The following is a 22,325-nucleotide window of genomic DNA, read 5'->3' on the forward strand; positions in this document are numbered from 1 at the left end:
AGGTTAATTCATTATAATATTTTGAAGCACTAAGCAATACAGCTGGATTGCAAGTTATATTTTAACCATACCCTTTTATCTGCGCAGTAGGTGCCAGTGGTTTCAGTAGTTCTGAAAGTCTTTGACATCTTAACAGCAAAACATTTGAGCAATTTATTCTTCCTGTCAGCATTAAAAGCTGATTGCTGAAAAGCATTCAGTTGAGGAACGATGTAAAAGATCCCTTATTCCTCCCACAGAACTTTGTGTCCTTTAAATTCTGTATTTCATAAATAATTAGTACTTAGACTTAAATTTCTATTCACTCCAGAGCATTCACATTTAAGACATTTCACATGCACAACACTACTGTCCCTTTTAAACTAGAAAAGCACAAACTCTACTGAAAGCTAAGTATTTGAAAGTTCCAGGTATCTTAACCTTACCAAAGATACAAAGTGTTCAGAAATAAGGTAGTAAATACATTAATGCTGCCCCACTTCCAAACTTTTGGAGTATAGTAACTATTTTATTAAACTCAACATTTTTGTTTGGTAGAAAACCAGTATATCTTTTTTTTATCCCTTTCTATTTTTCTCATAGGTATATTCTCTTAAAGTCTGTGATATTTGTGTTCTTTAAAGAATACGTGTAGGGCTAAGGGTCCTATCAGTGCTTAAATAAATACAGGGAATTTATTTGCAAAAAGTAACCTTTCTGAGGTTTTCAGAAGGGCTGGTAACTATCTCTGTGTTTAAGACAAAATAATTTCAAGAGAAGCATCAATTTAAGATTTGTTTGTGCATACACAACAGATTGTATTTAGTAACCCTCATACAGTCTCCTTAAACTACTGATTTCTGACAAGCTAAAACCATGAAAAAATTATGTGCTGAGCTTCAGAAAACTGCCAATGAGCCATTCTACACATAATGCTAATTACATCAGGGTTGCTAAAGTTGTGGTTCTTAAACCCCATCAATATTCATCTACATTTCAAAACAGACCTAACAGTTGCTTTGGATGCCAAATAAAAATATTCAGCATTCAAAGAGATTCCGCTAATACAGAAGTCTGTTCTCTTGCTGCTTTACCTGAATTTGTGTAGACTGTATGTTCACAGCATTCTTCTACAATTACAATTTCAAAGCTCACCCAACCAACAGTTCAGAATTAAACTCCATATTTGGCAGATGCAGCAATTTTCAGGAGCGTCCCTTTATTTTATTACAACACTTAAGAACAACGATCCCATCACCAAGCATCAACCTGACTCGCAGCTATTCAAGGTGCTTTATCTCAACTTCGCACGCATGGGTTGCACCTTGCCTGTGATTGAGGCACATAAGGCGCAGTGCAGAAGTACAACAATTCAGACACTAGAGGACAGTCTGTTCATTTAACTGAACCTCTAGATTTGTAGTGCAGGTTCCACATAGCTTCCTTTCTCTTGCACTAGAATTCAAGTTCTTATGTTGATGAATCCACTTTCAGGAAGCTTCTCTTCAGATTAAAGATTTCTTTAGTTGACTTTTTTCCCCTTCTACGTAAGTCTCAAAGTGTTGCAAGAATTCTTGAAAATGAGATAATTAACGTCAGTACTGTCTGTCCAACACCAAAGACAAGAGCTTCTAAGGGAGCCATATTCTTTCCTGCTACTCTGTAAATTCCAGCTACTGCAGCACCTAAGAATCACAAGAAAAACAATGATCAAATCACAGAAAAAGCCAAGGTTGATATACATGACAAATGATTTACTGTGTCTATGCATTAGCTATTTATAGAATATTACCAAACACTGTACTACTTCATGGCATTATAGAATTAGTAGCCTTGCTTGTATGTTTCAAGTTATTTAAGTCCTTCCCAACAGAACCAGATTAGTTTTTCCAACATCAGCATGATTTACAAAAAGTGAACCTTGCTATTTCCCTGCAGACATCTTCAAATCTTTTTTTTTTTTTTTTTTTTTTTTTTTTTTTTTTACATTTTTGCCTTCTGCTGATTTGAAAAGGCAGCAAAAAAAAAAAAAATCCTCTAAAAATTGATCAAGTCCAAAGCATGGTTTAATATTGCTTGTATATGCAGGGAAAAGACAACAACAGTAAAACTGCTAGTGTCTACAAAATAACTGTGAACACGTTTATCAGCTTCACTTAATATTTCAGTTGAATAACCTGGTCATATTATGTCTGTTTAGTTTTGTCTTAAGCTAATAAATTGTTAATAATTATTTAGCAAATAAAGCAAAACATGAAAAAGATTAAAGTATTGCATTGTTATCCATGAATGCATACGAGAGGAAATTTCTAACCAATATAATTAGATTTTGAGCTATAACACATTAAAAATTAAGATACCGTTGGACAGTTCTGTGCAAATTCCCATTTAGAGTATAATATCAAATAGCCAGCATAAACCAGAAACAAAATACTGCACTGCAAAAAAAAGCCAGATGCTACTAACTCTCTTCTACTGTCTTTCACATACTGAATTTATCACATGCATTTGAAGAACAAAAGTCACAAAGCAAATGTATAGCTGTTACATCTTGAAGCAAATGCCTGAGAACGAGATAAGTCTTCATATCAATCAGTCAAAAAAGTAACGTGCTAATGATGAATAACATTTTCTGCTCAAACAACTACTGAGCCTTTTAAGGATACTAAAATGTTCGTTCAAAAAAGGAAATATAGGCTTGTATATAGCTGTGTCCATACATAAAAGTTTACTCAATCCAAACCTCAAAAATTCACTTAGAATGAGGTTTTTATTTAATACTTTCTGAACTGGTATCTTCTATACAGTGTTTGCTTTTCTTGCCTAAAGAACAAACATGAAGTTTATTGTCCTTTATTTCAGAATGACTGAATTTTTCTTGAAGACCAAAACCCAAAGTTTAATTATAGACCTTCAGATGCCATCTAATCATAATTAAATGCTTTCAGAGATCACAGAAGTTTTTTCAGGCTCAAAGAAAACTGAAAAGCCACCACAGTTTTTAAATAGTAGGCAAGAGTTAAAAAAAATTGGAATTCTTTTGCAGTCACTAACAGAAATAGTCTGCTGAAGTGATCAAAAACCCATTAAGTGACATATAAATACATTAAGTCCCAACAGATTTTCTGAAAGTACAATCTGTATCTGAATCATCTGACATCTTAAAAAAAGTAACACCTCACCTTTACAAGAATTTTAGGAAGAGTAGAATTCACTAATAATTGTGACCATAACAGTATTTACAAACATTATTAATCAGATTGTTAGGTAAGTTTGGAGGGTTTTGTCTAAGTTTTTTTTTTTATTGTTTGGTTTGGGTTTTTTTTGTTTGTTTGTTTGGTTTTTTGGTTTTGTTTGTTTGTTTTTGTTTTTTTTTTAAACCCACCATACTCTGTACATTATACTTTGTCAGAAATATCTCACCAGAAGGCTAACCTTATGGTATTTCACTCAGCTACCTTGCTGTCCTGGTTTGGCCTAAGCCACGACACTTGCATAAGCTTTTCCATTTGTTCTTTGACTATCTGCTCTCAAAATATGAAAGAGATCCTTCAAACTGAGCCCAGTACTGACACTAAAATTATTTTGGTGATTGAACTCTCAAGGTGAAAGCTTCAAATCAGCCAAATTGAGATACCAGAATTTGATGCTTTTAGTTAATCAATAAAAGATTTTTTTTTTTGCTTCTTCAGAAGACACTGAGATATTCTGGAAAATATCAGTAATAAAACCATGAAAAAGTGGTAGTTTGGTAATTATGTGTTTATACTCAAATAACAGTGTGCAATACAGTCTGTAATGCATAACCCAGCACAGTTGGCACAAAGCCAAAGTATACTACAATGTGCTGCCAATGAGGAAAATAAGAGTATGTCACCAAAAAGGAGTGTGCTTGGGGAAAGAAGGAAGAACAGACCCTTCTGGATGAAATACGTCTAAAATCCTTGCCTCAAACTGCCTGACATTTATCTATTCTTGATTTGGGTTTTTTTTGGGGGGGTGTTTGTTCTTCTGGTGGGGTTTGGTTTTGGTTGGGGTTTTTTGTGGGTTCCCCCCCCCCCCCCCCACTATCAACTGCTATTTAGTAGGCTTTTTGTACCTTTTTTTATAACCATTAAGTTCTATGATTTTTCAAAGCCTAGAAAGTAAAGGGTTTCTTGCTCTTCTATATGCTGGTAAACAGATCCCAGCAGGCCAGAAAGTTTGAAAGATCTACCTGAGCAAAATTAAATTTGTATTATTTAATAATCTATACTGCATTCATTCACTTACACAAATGATGCAGAGAACTGGAAATACAAAATGGAAGTCTATTTGCTATTTCATTTCTTAAGCACTGGACCAGGCATATCCAAACAACTAAATACTTCAACTTGCATCCTAGTTTGCAGCACAATAGCTATCAAGAATCCTCTCTTTAATATTTTGTCACCATAGTTTGTTTTCAGAATGCCCCCTCAGAATTTATTTCAGTATGAAACACCATGCTTCTGTCCAGAAACAAAAATACCTGAAGGCAAGAGTATTTGGCTATCCAAGTTGCAATGCTTTGTGCAAAACTTTTGGGAACTACACAAGGAGTCTATAGTCTAAGCTTGGAGAAATTCTCTGCTGAATTTACACAAACAGAGTCCTGCTTACTTATTAAAAGTTTTCACCTGTAAAACTGGATGCTAAAGATACAACTGTGTTGCTCCTCTTTTTATGCATAGATAAAAGACAAAGTACTTTCATTTGAGAAACACTAAACCTGAACCTTCCCCACCACAAAATACTGTAAAAATCTCTGCTTGGATAGTCCAGCATCCCATTTCCTATCTTCACTTTTTCAGAAATGCTCATACGTGATGGACCTTGTAACAGAGCTACTGCCATTTTAATCATAGGACAGAAATCAGTATAACGTAATGCAAGGCACGCAGCTGGTTCCACCTCATCTTAGCAAAAGAAAAAAAAAAAAAAAAAAAGGTAGTTATACTGAACTATACTGTTGTTAAATGATGGACATTCTAGACTTGAGAAACATACAACAGTTAAAATGTTTTCAGCAAAGTTTTAATTAAACTTTTAATGAAACTTGCATTTTTATTTAACCTTAAAAGCCAACAGGCAAGAAGGTCTTTCAGTAGCAATAAGGAACAATATGTCACAAATCAGCCATGAATGTTTCCAAAGCTGAAGTGATACCACTATTCTGATAATCTGGGCAGTACACAGAAAAATGGGAATGAAAGGCAGCAAGGCTTGTCTACAATTTAAGAGGCTGCTAGATTTACAGTTCCTTAACCTCAAAGGCCTTCCAAGTTAGACCATCTTGTCAACACCACTGAAAATCTCTGGGCAGAAACTACTACTCAGGTTAACACAGGCCCCATTCAATCCATTGATTTTTATGTTGATAACCTCTTACCTGCATTGTTTCAGAAACACAAGCATTTTTCCTGTGAAAATAATATTCACTATTCCCCCCACCCCCACCCCCCGCCAGGAAACTCACCATGTTCCTATTTGCTTGGGAAAGCTACTATAGTCTATTTATAAGCTAGATAAACATAGCTGGATGTGATAAAGCCAAAAACTGAATAAAGTGTCCTACTGATCTGATGGCATATATTTCAGTATTGAAAAAGATAATGGAATTTCTTGGGAAACGTGGAAAACCAGCAGCTGATACCAATAACTCTAGATGAAAACAGCTAAGCAGCATTTCCTCAAAACAATCTTGGCAACATCACTTGTGTGCCATATTTGGTCAGGTGTAACGCTTCTGCACTTTATTACATAAAATACTCCTGCTTTCTGCAATGCTTTAATGACACGTATAGCTTTTAACTATAGCTCTGTGAACCTTTCAGCATGATGCTTTGACAGAAAAATGGTTAGCATCTTATCTCTGGATACAACATCAAGAAATAAAAAAAAAATATCTTCAATGTATCTTGAGTGGTAGGCATTAGACTAACACAATAAGAAACTCTAACAGATGTCCTTGCCAAAGAGCATCTACTGGCCTTCCTCCCGTTTTCCTCCCTACCCCAAATAAACTAGAAAGTAACATTCTGGCCAAGCCAAAAACTGGAAAGTTCTTTCAAATCCATGAACCAAGTGTAACTTCTCCAAACAAACGATTTTCTTAGCTGTAAATCACTACCTACATTGCACCTTATTTCTTTTAAAAGAGCAACATCCTCTTCAGGTGCAATTTAAAAACCTCCATCAGGCCCGAGGAAACAAGCAGGAATTCAGCCTCACCACCAATGGAATCGGGACCTCATTTCCAAGAGAAACTCATGGCTTTCTGAGTACTAAGTGGTGACCTCGATCAGAAACCTTTGACAAAAAAATCTGCAACAAGTATGGTAGAACAGGATTGCTCTTCCTGATCCCCAAAAGATATTACCTGCTGAGCATACATACACCTTTCGAATAGCTTGGTACCCAATGTTTCCAAAATGAAAGAGTATGATGATTTTTGCACCCCTCTAACAATTTATAGTAGTTTTATCTTTACACAATAGAAGAGCAACTCAGCTGTCATTATCATTAGGATAGCTATATAACTAAGGCAAAATCCTTAATAAACAATTAACAAATCACCAAGAAAAAGGTGGGTTTTTTTTCTTTTTAGAAGTTAGATGTAAAATAAGAAAGAAAGAAAAAAAGAAACAAACAAATAACAAAACAAAAGACAGACTTACTGGTTATCATTGCTCCAGTTATAGAACCCAGAAATCCAATGCTGACCACAATGACAGAGATTAGCCTCCCCTGCCTATGCCTCTGCAGCATCACAAACATTAATACTCCCACAGCACCATGGACAAAGAGAGAGGAGAAGAGAGCCCAGAGGAAAACCCAGTACCACATCTCTGAAAGAAAGCAGTCAAATAAAGGGTTAATATTTCTGAGACAATAACCTTATAAGTAAGAAACTTTAAAACATTGCATATAATCAAAAGTAAGAGAAAAGTAATACTGATTTCTATCTTAAAAGGAGTAAATGTGACAACACCAGCATATGCTCACAACACTTCCCCCTTTCAGCAGTCTATCATAAAGGAATAACTCTATTATGACCAAAAATTATAAAAAGGATTCCAGCACAATTCTTGATTCAGATATATTATTACAAGAAGTCCATCATTCTTTTAATGGTTTCGTTAAATAATGTTAATTGCAATTTCTTCCTAGGTATTGTAACTACTCCTGAAGAATAAAGTATTCTCTGAAACAAAGACTGAACCAGGAAGAATTCAAGAACCAGGGGTTTGTTTGTGGGTTTTTTGGGGTGTGTTTTTTGTGGATTTTCTTGGTTTGTTTTTTAATTATTTTTAAAAGAGACAGCATCAGGTAACATCAAATGGGAAAACTGAGATTAAAGACTTCCATTTATCTATCTAGGAGCTGTAATAGTGTATTCTATCCAATTAGCTTCAAAGGCAGAAATAAAAACACAACAATTTTAACAAGAATTTTTAACACATCTAACTCCTTGCTTCTGATTGCTTAGCACAGAACTTCAGAGATAGGTAGCCACTATTATTTAAATTAGTAAGCACAGACAAGAGATTATGAGAATGTGTGGAGTACAAACATTTCCCTGAAGAATGCCAGCCATGATCATTACCCTCAAAGAAAAGAGCAGGAACCATCAATGAAGCTACATAAGAATGCAACAAAAGGGATTTTTTTTTTTTTTTTTTTTTAAAGTCAACTACAATGGGTATACATCATCACAGAATTCAGCAAATTGGGGCACATTTTCCTGGTTGACATAATCCCATGAAACTGTCATTAATTCAGAGGTTTTGCTGCAGTCCCCCCTCAAAAAAGAAAATACAGCTTCTTTACAACAGCAGGATACTTATTGTTTATGAGGTGAGCTTGTATTATTGCAGCTTGACACACATCAGTCATTTAAGCAGAAATGTTACCCAATTAGTTAACTTAAAAATACTTAGCAGCTCAAAGAAAACATACTGTGAAAGGATGCTGAGAAAGAATGGTTCCTAGACAACCACCACAGTCCTTTGAGTTCAATGTCAATATTGTGTGCATACCCATAGCACAAATATAGGTTAAGCTTTTTCATTTAGCAGTACTTTGAGAGTAAACTCAACCCTTCCCCTTTCGTACAGGCATAAAAGGTAAAACTATGTCACAGGACTTAAAACTGCTCTAAATTATGGTAAACAAAAGGCTCTGGTAGGAGACCATTAAGGAAGTTGGGTGGTAAATCTACATCCAGTTAATACTAACAATTGTAGTTCAAGATGTAACTTCTCTGAGTGCTTGGATATACACACATATGCTGAGAGTGCCTCCAAGCAACTCTCCTCAGATCCTCCATCCCTTCACCCCTGGCCCCAAGTTGAGTCTCAAAAATCTTTGCAAAAGGATAATGACCACAGTACTGTTCTCCTAAATGTCTTACCATTCCCAGAAGCTACTGTGACAGAACAGTGGCAAGAGTGCCAAGTAGTCACTCTACAAATACCTGAAAAACCCCCTCACCAACATTAAGAAATATTGACTGACTGCTGATCTAATCTGCCATGGTCATGGATATTTTGGGAGAGGAACATCTCCTGTAGTCCTAACAGGCTTTGTCTGTTACTAACACATCTTGGGTGTTCCCATTGTTTTTTTCTAGTCGAAGCGAACAAGCAAGGACATTAACCAAAGGATCTATCAATGCAGAACCTGGCAGTCCTGCTAGACCTACACTTTGACCGTAGGTCAAAGCCTTAGGAGACGGGGGAAAAAGCTTATTTTCCTGCAAATCTAAATCACGTACAAATTTGGCCAGGAAAACCCTGTCAGGAAGGAACACTTCATTCTTCTAGTTTATATCGGAAGAACTACCAGGGAAAACCCTTTCATTGAAAAAATGCCACAAAATCAGATTCCTAACACATCAAAACACTTATATCAAAATTATAAAAACTAAGCTCCTGTCCCATGAGGGATCATTTCCCTGAGCACCAAGTAGGCTGTTAGCTGATACTTAATAAATTTTAGAGGTATGGACCAAGCAGACTATAGTTCAGCAATAGACTGAACAGGTCCTCAAGTCTAAACTGCTTTGTCAACACTGGCAGTGAAAAAAACACAATGTCTGTGTTCCATTTGACCATATGAATAACTATGAAAAACAAAAGTTAGAGAAAAGAAGTCTAATATGGGAACTAAAAATGTATCTAGAAGGCAAGAGCAAGCATTTCCTAGCTTGCAGGTGTTGATCTCTGAAGGCCTTGAATCCCAGAAGGTATTATGTGTGTATCTTAGATCTTCCATTTTATTTCTCCAGTATAATGTGGTTGAGCCCATCTCCCAGATTATTCAGAGAAACACAAAACAAAACTGCTGGCAAGTGAATGCATTGCGGAATGCACCATTTCAAAAGATAACTTGTTCTTACACAGAAGGGGATGATTTGCTTTGTTTGCCAGTAAATACTGCAGTGGAGATGCTACTTATTTTCTGGACACAGCACCCTTCCTTGCAATTAAGTCCATCACACAATTTTCATACCACTCAGATTATACCAACATGCAAAATACTCAGTAAAAGAGTAGCTTGAATCATCAGGACAGAGTGCTTACGACGTTCTTGACCCAAACTTTCATTTCTCCTTACTAAGATGGATGCAAGAGATGAAGCATCAACTACCAAGAAAAAGTGAGTACCTCTTGCAATATTACTAGAATAAAGATAACCTGATACCCCAGTGACGGACTATGAGAACGCATATTTCAAATCTGCAGTTGAAAAAAAGCTTGATTCTTATGTAGTGTTACATGACAACTGCAGGCTTCCAAGATTGCCAAACACTCCATAACTTCACCAATGGTGTATTGATTAGTATTGTCCCATCATCTCTTCCACAGTCTAAAAATAAACTGTTGGAAGGTGTGCTGTTGTGGATACTGAATTCAGGCAGGTATCAACTGATTTCACAAAACTGCATCAGAATGAGAAACTTGTCCCCATTTAGCATGAAGCCCAAGAACAGAAGACTTGGAGTTATTTCAGGTGAGAAGACACCCGCGATTATGGCAGCCTGTTCAGCAGCCAGTTATTCTGAAGTGAACAGCCAATAAGTAGATATGCTCTGGGGAGGAGAAGCAAAGCTCTCTATATTGTCTCTCTGCAAATGTATCTGAGGGACAGTCCCAGCACACTGAAAACTGCACTTCCATTCTCTCTTAAAATGCCATTGCAGATGAAAAGCTTGAAACTGGACCACAGAAGTCTGTTGGAATCTGACTCAGATGCTGTCATCACCTGTAATTTCCACAGGGTTTACTAGGTACTGCATTACCTTTTAGGAAATCAGTGTTTGTGGTCATTGTCAACCCTCACCAGGTAGAAAAGGGACCAGATTTCCAGTCTTAGGAAGACTTATTAGGATGACTGTATTTTCAGAAGAAAAGGGAAGACTAACTATTCCCCTGTAAATAAGAAACCAAAAATATTTACAAACCCTTACACAACAAGATAACTGCACAGTCAGCAACTATCTTAGGTCTTATTTACATTCCAAATAAGGCTCAAGGAAAGTTAGCATCACCCCTCACTTTATATTTAGGGCAGGAAACATGAGAATAGAGCCAGTCCCAAACATCCTGTTGGATAAAGGAATATGAACTTGAGTTCTTTGGTACACATTTTCTTCTCCTACTCCTTAAAAGCAACACACATATTGAATGCATTCACAAGAAAATTAGAGAACATCCAGAACTATTCCTTGTTGCACATAAATGCATCTGTAGCATTTAAAGAAACCAGTTATAAATCATCACTTCACAGAGGCTCATGTTTCCAAGTCAAGAGCATTGTAAAGTCATTGACACAAGAAACACGGGTACTGTTATACATACCTACAATAATCCCATACCTTCTTATTATAAATTACTCATAATAGCTTATCATTTCACCAAAATGACTGTAAATGCTAAAACTTGTAGGTGTTCACTTCGGAGCAGTTGGAGGGAAGGGAGGTGGACGGAAGCAACACCTTCACATCCAGCTGAATATAAGAGGGAGGAGGACCAAAAATTTGTTTAATTGGGAAGGAGACAGAAGGGGAAGTGCCAGGTGTGAGCAGAAGGGTTAGGGACATAGGCCTGCGATACTCCTATTTGCAGAAGGCAGGCTGCAGAGTGAGGGACACAACAAGCAGTTGAGGACTGGTTAACTGTCATTATCCTGTAACTAGGCAAATTACTTACAGATTGTCTTTTTATTTGGGCAACTCCATCAAGTACATATACTCTAGATTATCCACTCTCCACCAACTTACAGATCTAAATTTGTTAAATTAAGCAGCTGAAAAGCTTTTATTTACCAAGTTACTAGACAGAGTTATGAACAGAGAGACTAGAGGAACATTTTTGTCCTCCCACTCCCCTCACACACGTTCTTACTAAAGATTCTTACCTGCTGCAACAAGAACTAGATTTTAAAAGGGAAGGAAGTGAAGTCTCCCTGACCAGGAAGCAAAATACAGTTCTGCCGCTTTGTCTTCTCGTTAGAACTATTCTAGTATCTACCCTCAGTACCAAGATACCTCTAATTTCCTAGAGATTTATTATTATTTATTTTTTAATAGTTGATATTAGCAAGGAATAGGCAATAATTTCTATTGTTGCAAAATGAAGAAAGGCATCATCACACTACTCAACAAATATTCTGGGATGATAGCTTACCTAGTTGTCATACGACTGTAGCATTTTAAAATCTGACATTAAAGAAATTGAAAACTTGATCACACAAAGCTTTTTAATCATTGATTTAGATAATATCTTTCTCTTGCAAAGCTGGCTTTTGCAGTGAAGGACTCAATGAAACACAGCAACATTATTTGCCATAAAACTTATACAACGTACAAAATTGGAGCCATTTATAATCCTAATTCATGAACCTTTCATCACAGTCATCTTTGTCATGTTAAAGCAGCTGTTAAACCTGAAAGATCTGTAAAGTCAGAGAATAGTATCAATTGACTATTTCACTCAAGTGTTTCTTGTTCTTCAGCTTCAGACTACACATGTAGTAAGTGACTGTGTATTTATTAGCAATTCTTCTGAACACTAAAATTTCTTTAGATTCCTGAGCAGGCATCATCCACTTTGTTAAATCACCATCTCACTTTAATTAAAACATCATCTCAGTCCTAGAAGCTGAAATAGGACAAATCTCTTGAGCACCTTCCATAGGAAAGGCAGAAAGAGTCATCCTTTCTTATCCTCCTTTATTTATCCCTTCTGTGCCTGGTAGTTCAATACACTCACTTATTTACTTCTGCTCATTACTTAGGCCAGAAATGAAGATGACTAAGCTGTTTAACATGGATGGGTGGGTAAGGAGTACAGCCAACCTTTTAAGCAAACTGGAGGATGCTTCAAGCCCTATAAACCCAGAGGACAACTTAGTCATTCTTTCCTGACAGGTTGAGGGCAAACAACTTAATGCAGAGGAATTTATGAGTGGAAGAGTTTGAAGTTCACTAAAATTCACTATCATCTAACTCCAGAACCATGAAGAGAGATGACCCTCAGAAAAAAAAGTGCGCTAGAGTAACAACGAAAAGCAAAGAATGGGTTGAGGTTAACACTGAGTTATGTCACTAGAAAATAGAGAAAGAGAATGCAGACCTCTGGACACAAATGGTCAAGAGGTTGTTCAAAAATAACCAAGTAGTTGAAAGATTTGCAATATCTATAAGGAGGAAGTGAGACTGAAGTATCTTAAGGACATGCTGGTACAAAAACTATTTGTATCCTATATACTGATTCATACTTTAAGATATAAACTTACCTACATGATCATTGTTGCTACCTTGATAAAAAAGCATGCCATCAAAAAAATTCAGTCTTTGTCTAGCTATACTAAATAGCTTGCTCTTTTGATGATGAGCTGCACATATGGAATACTTTGCTGGTATGGCAATAAAGACTTAGCTTTATCTGGCAGAGAGCTCCAAATACTAACCTAGCCTTGGGTTATTGAGTCAGGTCCTCACAGGGCTACCCTAAATAGCTATGAATAAAATGAAACTTTAGAAAGACCTCCCAGCTTCCTTTGCTTGACCCTAAGAAAGTTTCAGAGCCTACTTTTAGTGTATCCAAATTACTTTAAATAGCCAAAACACAACTTATTTTTATCAAAACTCCACAGTTGCCAAAGGAATGCACTGACAGGGAACAAGGAAAGATCCAGTACTTACTTGCTTACAAGCTTAGTGACGTCCAATCTATTGCACAGAATCCAGAGCTTTTCATATAAAAACAATAGAGATCCATGTTTTGGGTTTATTGAAAAATTTTAGCAATTAACCACTATGTTAAATCTTGTCTTCAGTTTATGTTCTTTTCCACTGGTTTTACTTGGGTAAGGATTTTTTTTTTTTTCCTTATCAGAAAAGCTGCAAGGCTCAAATAACTCATAATTCATACACTCTTACTCCAGTTAGAGTACTACTTTGTTAATTTGGGTATTTATACATACCGTAGATACGTATCATACATACATTATTCTTATGTACTACATATATACATTATACGTATTGGTGTGGGCATATACAACCGTAAAGATTAGATTTGAGATTAGAAAAAGTTTTAAGCATGGTATGGTTTAGAATAACATTCTTATCACTTCCAACTTATCAAAACTTGAAGTTGCACTGCATCAACAGCTTTATCTTGGGCAAATAAAAAAAGCTAAGTCAACACACAAAGTATATAAATGCTAACATTTTCAAATATTATTTATATATATGAATACACTGTCCTACTGACACTCAGCATCAGTAAACATGGAGTACTTCAGCAGTTTTCTTTTCCACTAGTGTTTTGCTTGTTTTGTCAAATGAATAATGATTGCCTATAACATTTCATAAATCAAGACTGATTACTCCAAAAGAAAGTATCTCTCTTGATAGTCTAATCTATATGCAGCATACCACTATTAGCCAGAGTGAAGTCAAGCAATAAGTATCTGTGCTGCGAATACAAAGATACAAGTTTAAGTCAACAAGGTAACACATGTTGACATTTGAATTAAGAAACTCTATAATGTTACATTCCTGTAGACTTACAAACTCAAAGCACTCAGTTAAGAAATGCCAGTATATTATACCTGCAAATGTAACTCAGCTCTTCACGTGTTACAGTACTTTCTTCATCACTGGGTCCTTTCCTTAATTATTGTATTACCCAGTATTCTTTAAGTTATCAGCACTATACTGTCAAATTGCTGTTTGGAGATGCTAACTTCTTGCTGCATTAAGTGGAAGTGAAGCCCTTGCTGAAGAGTATTTAAATCATGAATTACAGACTCAAGATACAGGATAGGGGACAAAGACATAATCCAGACAATCAGGGACATATGATTACAGGATGAAGCTTAGGAAAAAGCAAAATAACAGATGAGGAGCATCTTCTATGCGACACCCATCATCTCTTAAAAATGTTCACTTTCAACAAATTCAGGAGTTATTACTGTCCAGAACTTTGAAGTTATAGACTTTTATTTCAAAGTATATAAGAACAGTTGTGGAGTCTTCAGCTCATCACCTTAGGACACTGGGGGGAGGGAAGGAGGACGACTCACACTTTAGAAGTCATATAGTACAACTCTGCATGCGGTGGCACCAAGAAGATGACATTCTCCCACTACCTTCTCAGTGGCTATGCGATGTTCTTTGGAACATGCGATAACTTGGACCAGAAGCTTAAATCTTTAGAACATGCAAAAACTAGATGTAAACAAAACATTTACGTTGGTTACAGGAAGAGTAGAAACATTCTTAAGTTCTTCATTGTGGAAGTAGCCTTTAAACATAAATATTTATTTTAATGGGCACTCAACACCGGATGGGTTTTTTTCAGTTCAGATTCATCTATTATCTGACTTATTCTTGTAAACCCTAATCCACCACTAACTCTAAAACACAACCGGTACCTATAAAGGGACTGTTCTCAGGATTTGCTGGAAGAGGTAAAAGCCTCCTCTCCCATGGTTACTAGAGACTTACCTCCACCGTTTACAGTAATGCTCCTCTTCCTCCTAAGTGAGGGCAGGAAGATGTGAAGCAAAGTATATCATGTTGGTGGGCCAAGGTTCAGCTACAAAGAACAGTGCTTGCAGCTTTAGCTCTCGCAGTGTATGCACGTATATGTGGTGGGAATGTAATTGTCTGCAGTCTCCTGGGTATTTTGGGCCATGAAAGACTTTTTTTTTTTTTTTTTTTTGTCGAACCTGAATCAGATATATGGTACAAAAATAATGTTTCAGCTTCTTATTAGGGGGTGGGAAGGGCAATAATCAAAATTAAACCATTAAGGTTTGAAGCACTTCCTCGGTTAGACTGCGGTTCATATCAGGTCCCTGTTGAAGGTTTTGGAAAAGTAATATATTTTAAAGAAGTTTGCTGATAAAACTTTACAGCTTGGCACAAACATAATCAACAGTGTTTATCTAAAGAAGATAAGTTTTTACTTGTGCAACTTAAAAGCTAAGTCCAGATCACAACTTTCAGTCCAGAAATAAACACAAAGCACTCTTAATGAATATTCATGAGATACTGTATATTTGTGAATTTCTTTTCCCAGTACTCTGATGAAGTTTCTCCTTATACTTGACATAGATGCAGAAGGGAATGAATTAAGTAGTTAAATGAGACAAACTCATTCACACACCTATTTTCTTAGCATGGAAAACCAGAACTTCTGGTTTTGAATAAAGTTTACTTCTACATTTGGTACGTATTTTAGGAAGGCTTTACGTAAGTTTAATAACAGCCATTTGTTAATATAAGTTATTGTATTAAACACAAAATCCTAAGATATAATTAGTAACACTGTATCTTATATAGAAGATTTTAAATCCAGTGAAAGTTATTAACTGTCAACGGTCCATTCAACACATCAGGTTACGGCTATAAGGACAACCTGCATTTAAGCACCAAATCAGAAACTGTAGTGCAACTACAACTGACATTCTCCAACAATACTACAATGGATAAATAATTCTTTTCCATATTCTATAAGTTAAAAAGAGCAACTGTTCCACATCAAAAATACCTTGTGAAATCCTTCGTTATATTGCAAAAGCACTGAGAAACCCTGTTTTGCTTACTTAACAGCCCTGAATTTCATAGGAACGCCTGTGTTGCACAATGCTCTAAGAAAAACTTTATAGAGGATGTCTGGCATAAAGAAAAGTTAAATCCATGGCTAACTTTTTCCTTTAAAAGTACAAGATGTATTTTTATAATAAGTATGCAAAAATAACATTTCACAAAGTGAGCTGCGAGACACACATCTTAAAAAGGTCATAGATCAAATAAGAGATAACTGTATAACCTTTTTATTACATCAAAAAGTATCCTGGAAGTTAAGAGAACAAGAAAGATGATAAAGCTTAAGATGATCACTTTCTGCTTGCTACAGCCTCTACTTCAGCTTCATCTCTATTTTCATCATACCACTTCTACCTTGAATAGATTAAAATAAAATAATCTATCAATCATTAATATAGGGAGAAAAATATAGCATAATACTCTTTCATAAATATTATAATATTTTCATAAATATTCAGAACATACCCCCTTTACTCAACATTTCCCACTAATCTGTCACCACCTAATATATCCCTATACAAAGCAGAAAGAATTTACTCAGTAACATCTCTGTTATTGACACCAATCCCTGCTTATTCAGAGCTGGAAGCTTATGCTTTTCTTTACACCTGGAAAGAACAGGCAATCAGAAAATCCACCTCTCCGCTATATGCCTTGGGTCTCACAATAGTCCACACCCATTTTTCAGCATAAGACTGAGCAGAAGAAAGCAAGTTCTTGCCAAAGCTACCTAAAAGTTCCCCTCTCTTAACTGAGGATGAAGACCTGACTCCACTTTGGTTCACATAATTTTTTTCTGAACAGTTCAGTCTTTAAGAATCCCTAATGCTTAAGATTACGTCTATTTGTCAGGAAACATCTGCCACCTCATTACCTCCCACAGCTCTCACTGCCCAGAGGTGTACTCGGGGGAGGGGGGGGTGGAGGGGGTAGTCCCTGATTCTCACATTCTGTTTCACACTGAGGTTTTTTATAGCTCTCTGTCAAATGCCAATGAGCACATATCCACAAAAAAACCCAAAACACTCCCCCAAACATACTCCAGCCTTCCAGACATATTTATACATTCACACACACTTTCTACAACCCTTTACTCACAGGCAGGTACCGATCAATTTGCACATATACACACTCACCTTATACCTTTAGCCTTTTTTTATACACATGAATACAAAAGCGAGCATGATCCTCAGCTCCTTTACTCAGGCAGGCGTACCAGATCTCAGGTGCGCACACCAGTCCTCCCAACACAAAACACACAGATCCCTCTCGTTTTCCTGGACATCCCAGCCCCACACCCGAGCATACACCCACAGCATCTGCGTGTGCACACACGCACACGCTCACTCGCTCAGGAACACGAACACCAGCCTATACTACGTGTAAGAGACAGGGGAGGCCGCCCCCAGCTCTACACACCGGTCCCACACCCACGCCCTCCATTGTGTGCCGCCGGGGTTCACCCTCCAGCCACGGAGCGGCTCCCCCACTCCTCCTCCCACGCCACGACTTCCCCACCTGCACGCGGCAGCGCACCCGCATTACCTACGCGACTCCACTCCGGCCCCCCCAGCCCGCCGCCCCCACGCGTGTGCCGGAGCCACCCCCCACCCTCCTCCCGGCATACCCACGCCCCGCCGCCGCCGCCCGGTTACCGGTGAGGTTGCGGAGGACGGTGCCGTGAGCCCACAGGCTCAGCACTTGCTGCACCGACAGGTTGATCATGGAGTTGTCTCCCGCTTCCACCTTCATCGCGGCGGTGGTCCAGCGGCCTCTCCTCCGCCGCCGCTCCTCAGCCGGGGGAGACGGGCGGCAGCGACGGCCTGGCGACTGGGAGGCCGGGCACCTCTCGCCACCGGACCGCGGGGTGGGAAGGCTGAGGCGGCGGCGAGAAGCAAGACAGTGGGGAGGTTGCGACGGCGTCGGCGACGGGGCCTCCGCGCCGCGGGGGAGACATCGAGGACGGCGGGGGAGGTGGCGGCCGGGGGGGGGGCGGGAAGGCGGGCGATCGGGCCGGCCACCGACGCTTCTCCCGCGGCTCAGGGGCAGGGTGGGGCGGCCATGAGGTACAAGCCAAAGGCGGACGACAAGGCCCCGGTGGGCCCCATCACCACCGCCGCCTCCTTCTTCCCCATCAGTAACGGCCGCCACCTCCGCCGCCTCATCGACGGCATCGTCACCCCGGGCACCGGCATCACCTGGAGCGGGGCGGGGCGGGCGCGCGACGCCAGCTGCCGCCCTCGGGGGAGGGAGGGGGAGAGGCGGGGCGGGGCGGGGCGGGGCAGCCCCGCCCCGCGCAGGCGCAGTGGGAGGAGCCGCTTGGGAAGGGGCAGGGACCCTCTGACCGTTCAGTGGCCACGCGAGCCGCGCCCCTTCTTCCCGATTGGTCCTCGCCATAGGGACGGGCTCACCCCACGTGCCCGTGGCACCGCCCCCTCCACCTCCTGGGCGGCGGGGGGCCGTTGCTGCCGTTGGGCGGCGGGGCAGGGCGGGGTTCCCTCACTGGCCGGGGAGCTGACTCGCGGTCGGGGGGCCGTGACCGGCGTGGATACCAGGAACAGAGGCGGCAGCGGCTTTTCCACGCAGTGTTAAAGCACAAAGCCCCAGAGAGCGCAGGCGTTGTCACCTCCGCGGCCGGCGCGGCGGGGTCTGAGGCGGCCCGGCCGTCCCCCCGCTCGCCGCTGAGGTGTCGGGGGACGCGGGTAAGGAGGCGGCGAGCTGAGGATATAGCGGTGAGCGCCGAAGGGACGGTGTAGGTCAGGCAGGTTGTGCTCGAGGTGAATTTTGGTTAGGAAGGCCGGAGCTGCCTGAGCTCAGGTGACAGCAGGGCGTGCAGCGGAGGAGCTGTCATCCTGAGGCGACATCCAGGCAACGCTGCGTAACGTGCCTGTCTGATCCTTTGAACCTAAGAGCTCTACGCCCAGTGATGCGGCGGATTAAAGCCCTCGAAGGTTAGAAGACGGGAGAAAGCTTGAGCAAATCTTATTTCTGTAACCATTCTTTAGTTAGTTCCTTTGCTTTATATAATAAAAGAACGCAGTCTTGAAGCTGAACGCTGCCTCTTTCAGAGCACAGGATGTGTGGTGCTTACTGATTTAAAAGCCAGCAATTTCCACCCCCACGCCCCCGTTCTTAAATATGTGGCCCTAGACCATATTTAGTGCACACAGTTCCTCACTGGCCTTTCTTCAACAGTGCTTGCTATAGCACTTCATAAACATCATTTTTTGTCAGCATCCTTTGATGCAAGGCTTGGAGTGGTAAAGTAATTTGCAATATAATTTGCAATTTATCGATGAAGGGCCACGACAGATAAATCAGCTAATGTCCTGCTTGATGCTAATGACCTGATTTTTTCAGATAAACTATTGCAGGATGTTTGATTCAGCGGACCTCTCCCAAAGCCTTTTGTTTGCAGCTGACAATGCTTGGCATTTCTGCAAATAGGTATCAAGCCAGGCAATGGGAAACTCACAGCAAACAGCTCCCTGGAGGTCTCTGGATTTGACTGATTAAGCACAGGATCATTGCGATGGAGAAAGAACCCAGCTGCTGGGCCAGGTCTCCCCTTCCATGACTATGGAAAAGTACTCCCTCCCTCTTCCTGCAATACCACCACCACAGCAACTTACAGTTGGATAATTCAGGCCTCACAGAAAACAGTCCCCTTTGTTACACAGTAGTGATTCATTTTTAGGGCAGAATTATTCCATGCTTTGAGTAGGGCTCAGTTAGAAAATAGCGTTGCCGTTTATATTTCAATGCAAAAAATACAACAAAGTGTCTAGAAACAGTTATTTTTGTTTATTCTTTTCAACTTAAGCACGCTGAACTTCAAGAAAGCAAATATTTTTCAATGCACTTAAAGAATCCCCAGCCCTAAATCTGTTTGTATTGTAAACCAATGTCCCAAGAACAGGTATACTCCTCGGGACACTGTGGTGTAATCAGAGAACCTTCCAGATAAAAGGAAAAGTAACATTTTGTGAACACTTTAGCTTATAAAACTTATTGGAACCTACTGGCAGATGTCAGCATGACTGTGTGATAGGCCAGAGACATGCATGGAAACATGCATATATCTCTATATGTAACGCAGCATCAGCGCACCGTGACTTTTCAACCTTCCCATTGGAATGATAGAGGTACAGAGAACTCATTTGTGTAGAGGCCGAGCGAGTATCGCTCCGAGGAGTACTGCTGTAGCCTGCAGACTATTGTAATAGTTCCTAGGGAGTGTCCTTCAAGGTTGCACAGATGCTGTGACCCTAGAGACAGAGACTTTGGAAGCCTGTTAGGCCTCCCCCAGGGAGGGCTGATCATTCTGCAGCAGAGCAGGGACTGCAGGAGCACAGCAGATCTCTAAGGGGGGAGCAAACCAGCTTCTCTCCTCAGAGCGATCCACCAAAGCCACAGGCCAGCTTCTGCTGAAACTCTGCCTTAGACGCTAAAAACCTCAGGCACACAACATCTTAATCTCAACGAACTGAACACTTTCTGATCAAACACTGTTGATGCCCTTGGAGAAGCTCTGTTGACAGTGCAGGAGGGATAAGAGGGATAAAGGGGCAGAGACTCATCTCTCAAGGGATGATAATTTGTTTCATTTATTCAACTTAGTCCTCAGTCCATCATCCAGTGGGTGAGCTGGGTACAAATTTGAAATGCACTTTTTGCCCTGTGAAAACAAGGCAAACTGGATCATCAAGGAAAATATTGTTAAAGCAAAAAAATGTGGAGCATGGCAATGGCATTTCCCAGTAGCACAACACTGGGAGGACCACTCAGGAGAAATGGAGTGCCCTGAATGAAGCAGCAGAAACAACCAAAATTCACTTCTCCAAACTGTAACTTCAGACGAGCAGGGACTTGTGGCCAGCATTTCGTTCTCAGCAAGACCTGTCACCTGAGAGGCGTTGCCAAGGAAGGCCTGAGAGGATTAGATCCCTGTGGGGATTATTACGAGCTCTGTAGACAACAACGTACAGGGCAACAGCAATGACGTCAAGGGGTCCCCAGAGGGGCTGAGACAGCTCGCCTTAGGTTGCTGCTGAAGCTGTGACCCTGGGGGAGAAGAAGCCAGGGACACTTGGGCAAGGCAAGCAAAGTCAGTGGTGGCTGAAAACACCTCAAGGAGGAGAAATCACAAGGGGCAGCGCTGCCCTGGTAGACAAAGAGGGAGGGGGCCGCACAGGGCCCAAGGCAAACACGGTCTGTCTGACAACCAGCCCTGAGCACTGAGTGATAATGAAAGCCTTACAGACTCCAGGCCACCTTTATGAGTACAAACACACCAACAAAAAACTCCATGAGGAACTCCTGAAAACACATGGACTAATCTTGATTCCAGATGATCTCACTGTCCTTCCAGTGTAACTCTGGCTTCCCGTTTCCCTCGCAGTAGCTGGGAGATTTGGAAGCTTCCCCGAGCTGCATGAATGCAAAGCTCTGCAAGGAGGCGGCTGGAAACCCTGACTTCGGCTGAAGGAAATTAGTTTTACAGGTGGAAAAGTAGGGCCAGCTTAGTTTCTCTGTCCTGCAAAAGATTAGGATATGTCTACATAAGCTGTTATTAATTTCTGGTATTGCTTTCAGAAGCTGAAGAAATAATGACAAATTTGATTGGAGAGCCCTTGGCTGAATTATTTTCCACTTGGAAAGGTAATGCTTTTCAAAATGAACCAATTTCTTAAATCATGTCTTTTTACGGAAACAAACAACTGAGCATCCTGTATTGTCATGTTTTGAAACAAATATTTGATTTTTGCATCACGAAATCAGCTTTTTGTCATAGTAGAAAATAAAAATCCAAACAATATATTTTGGTTCCCTTGAAGAAAAAATTTCCACTGGAGTTTTTCTAAGCAGCGTTAGCCATGCAGATTGCCTGGCACTGCAGTTAAAGATCTGTTCGAGATCTGGCTTTACTGAACGGATAACCCCAGCACTGTTCAGATATCCAGACATTTTTTTCTCCCACTTCAAAGGGGTGTTTTTAGCCTATGTTTCACATCCCTGACAAGACATTACCAAGTGCAGATAGTTAATGAATACCTCAGACGTTAGCAGTAGATTTCCACGTACTTGCCCCCCTTCTAGACCACCATTTTACACACAGCAGTTACTACTCAATCAGAAGAACTGGCAGCCACAGCTAGTTGTCGTTTGGGAACCTGGTCGTTCAGAGATCCTTGGCCTT

The 22,325-nt window shown here is 40.1% G+C and overlaps 1 protein-coding gene across 1 annotated transcript; it reads right to left on the minus strand.

The window, feature by feature from the left end:
• Positions 1–973: 973 nt before the first annotated feature.
• On the minus strand, positions 974–17,878 carry TMEM170B (transmembrane protein 170B; the record flags this gene model as incomplete). Its single annotated transcript, XM_082479850.1, has 3 exons — positions 974–1,664; positions 6,678–6,848; positions 17,782–17,878. 3 exons carry the CDS (start codon positions 17,876–17,878, stop codon positions 1,534–1,536), a joined length of 399 nt encoding a protein of 132 aa, XP_082335976.1. The 3' UTR covers positions 974–1,533.
• Between the last annotated feature and the right edge of the window lie 4,447 nt (positions 17,879–22,325).

Source organism: Vanellus vanellus (assembly GCF_965231255.1).
Source record: "Vanellus vanellus genome assembly, chromosome: 2".
Taxonomy (NCBI): domain Eukaryota; kingdom Metazoa; phylum Chordata; class Aves; order Charadriiformes; family Charadriidae; genus Vanellus; species Vanellus vanellus.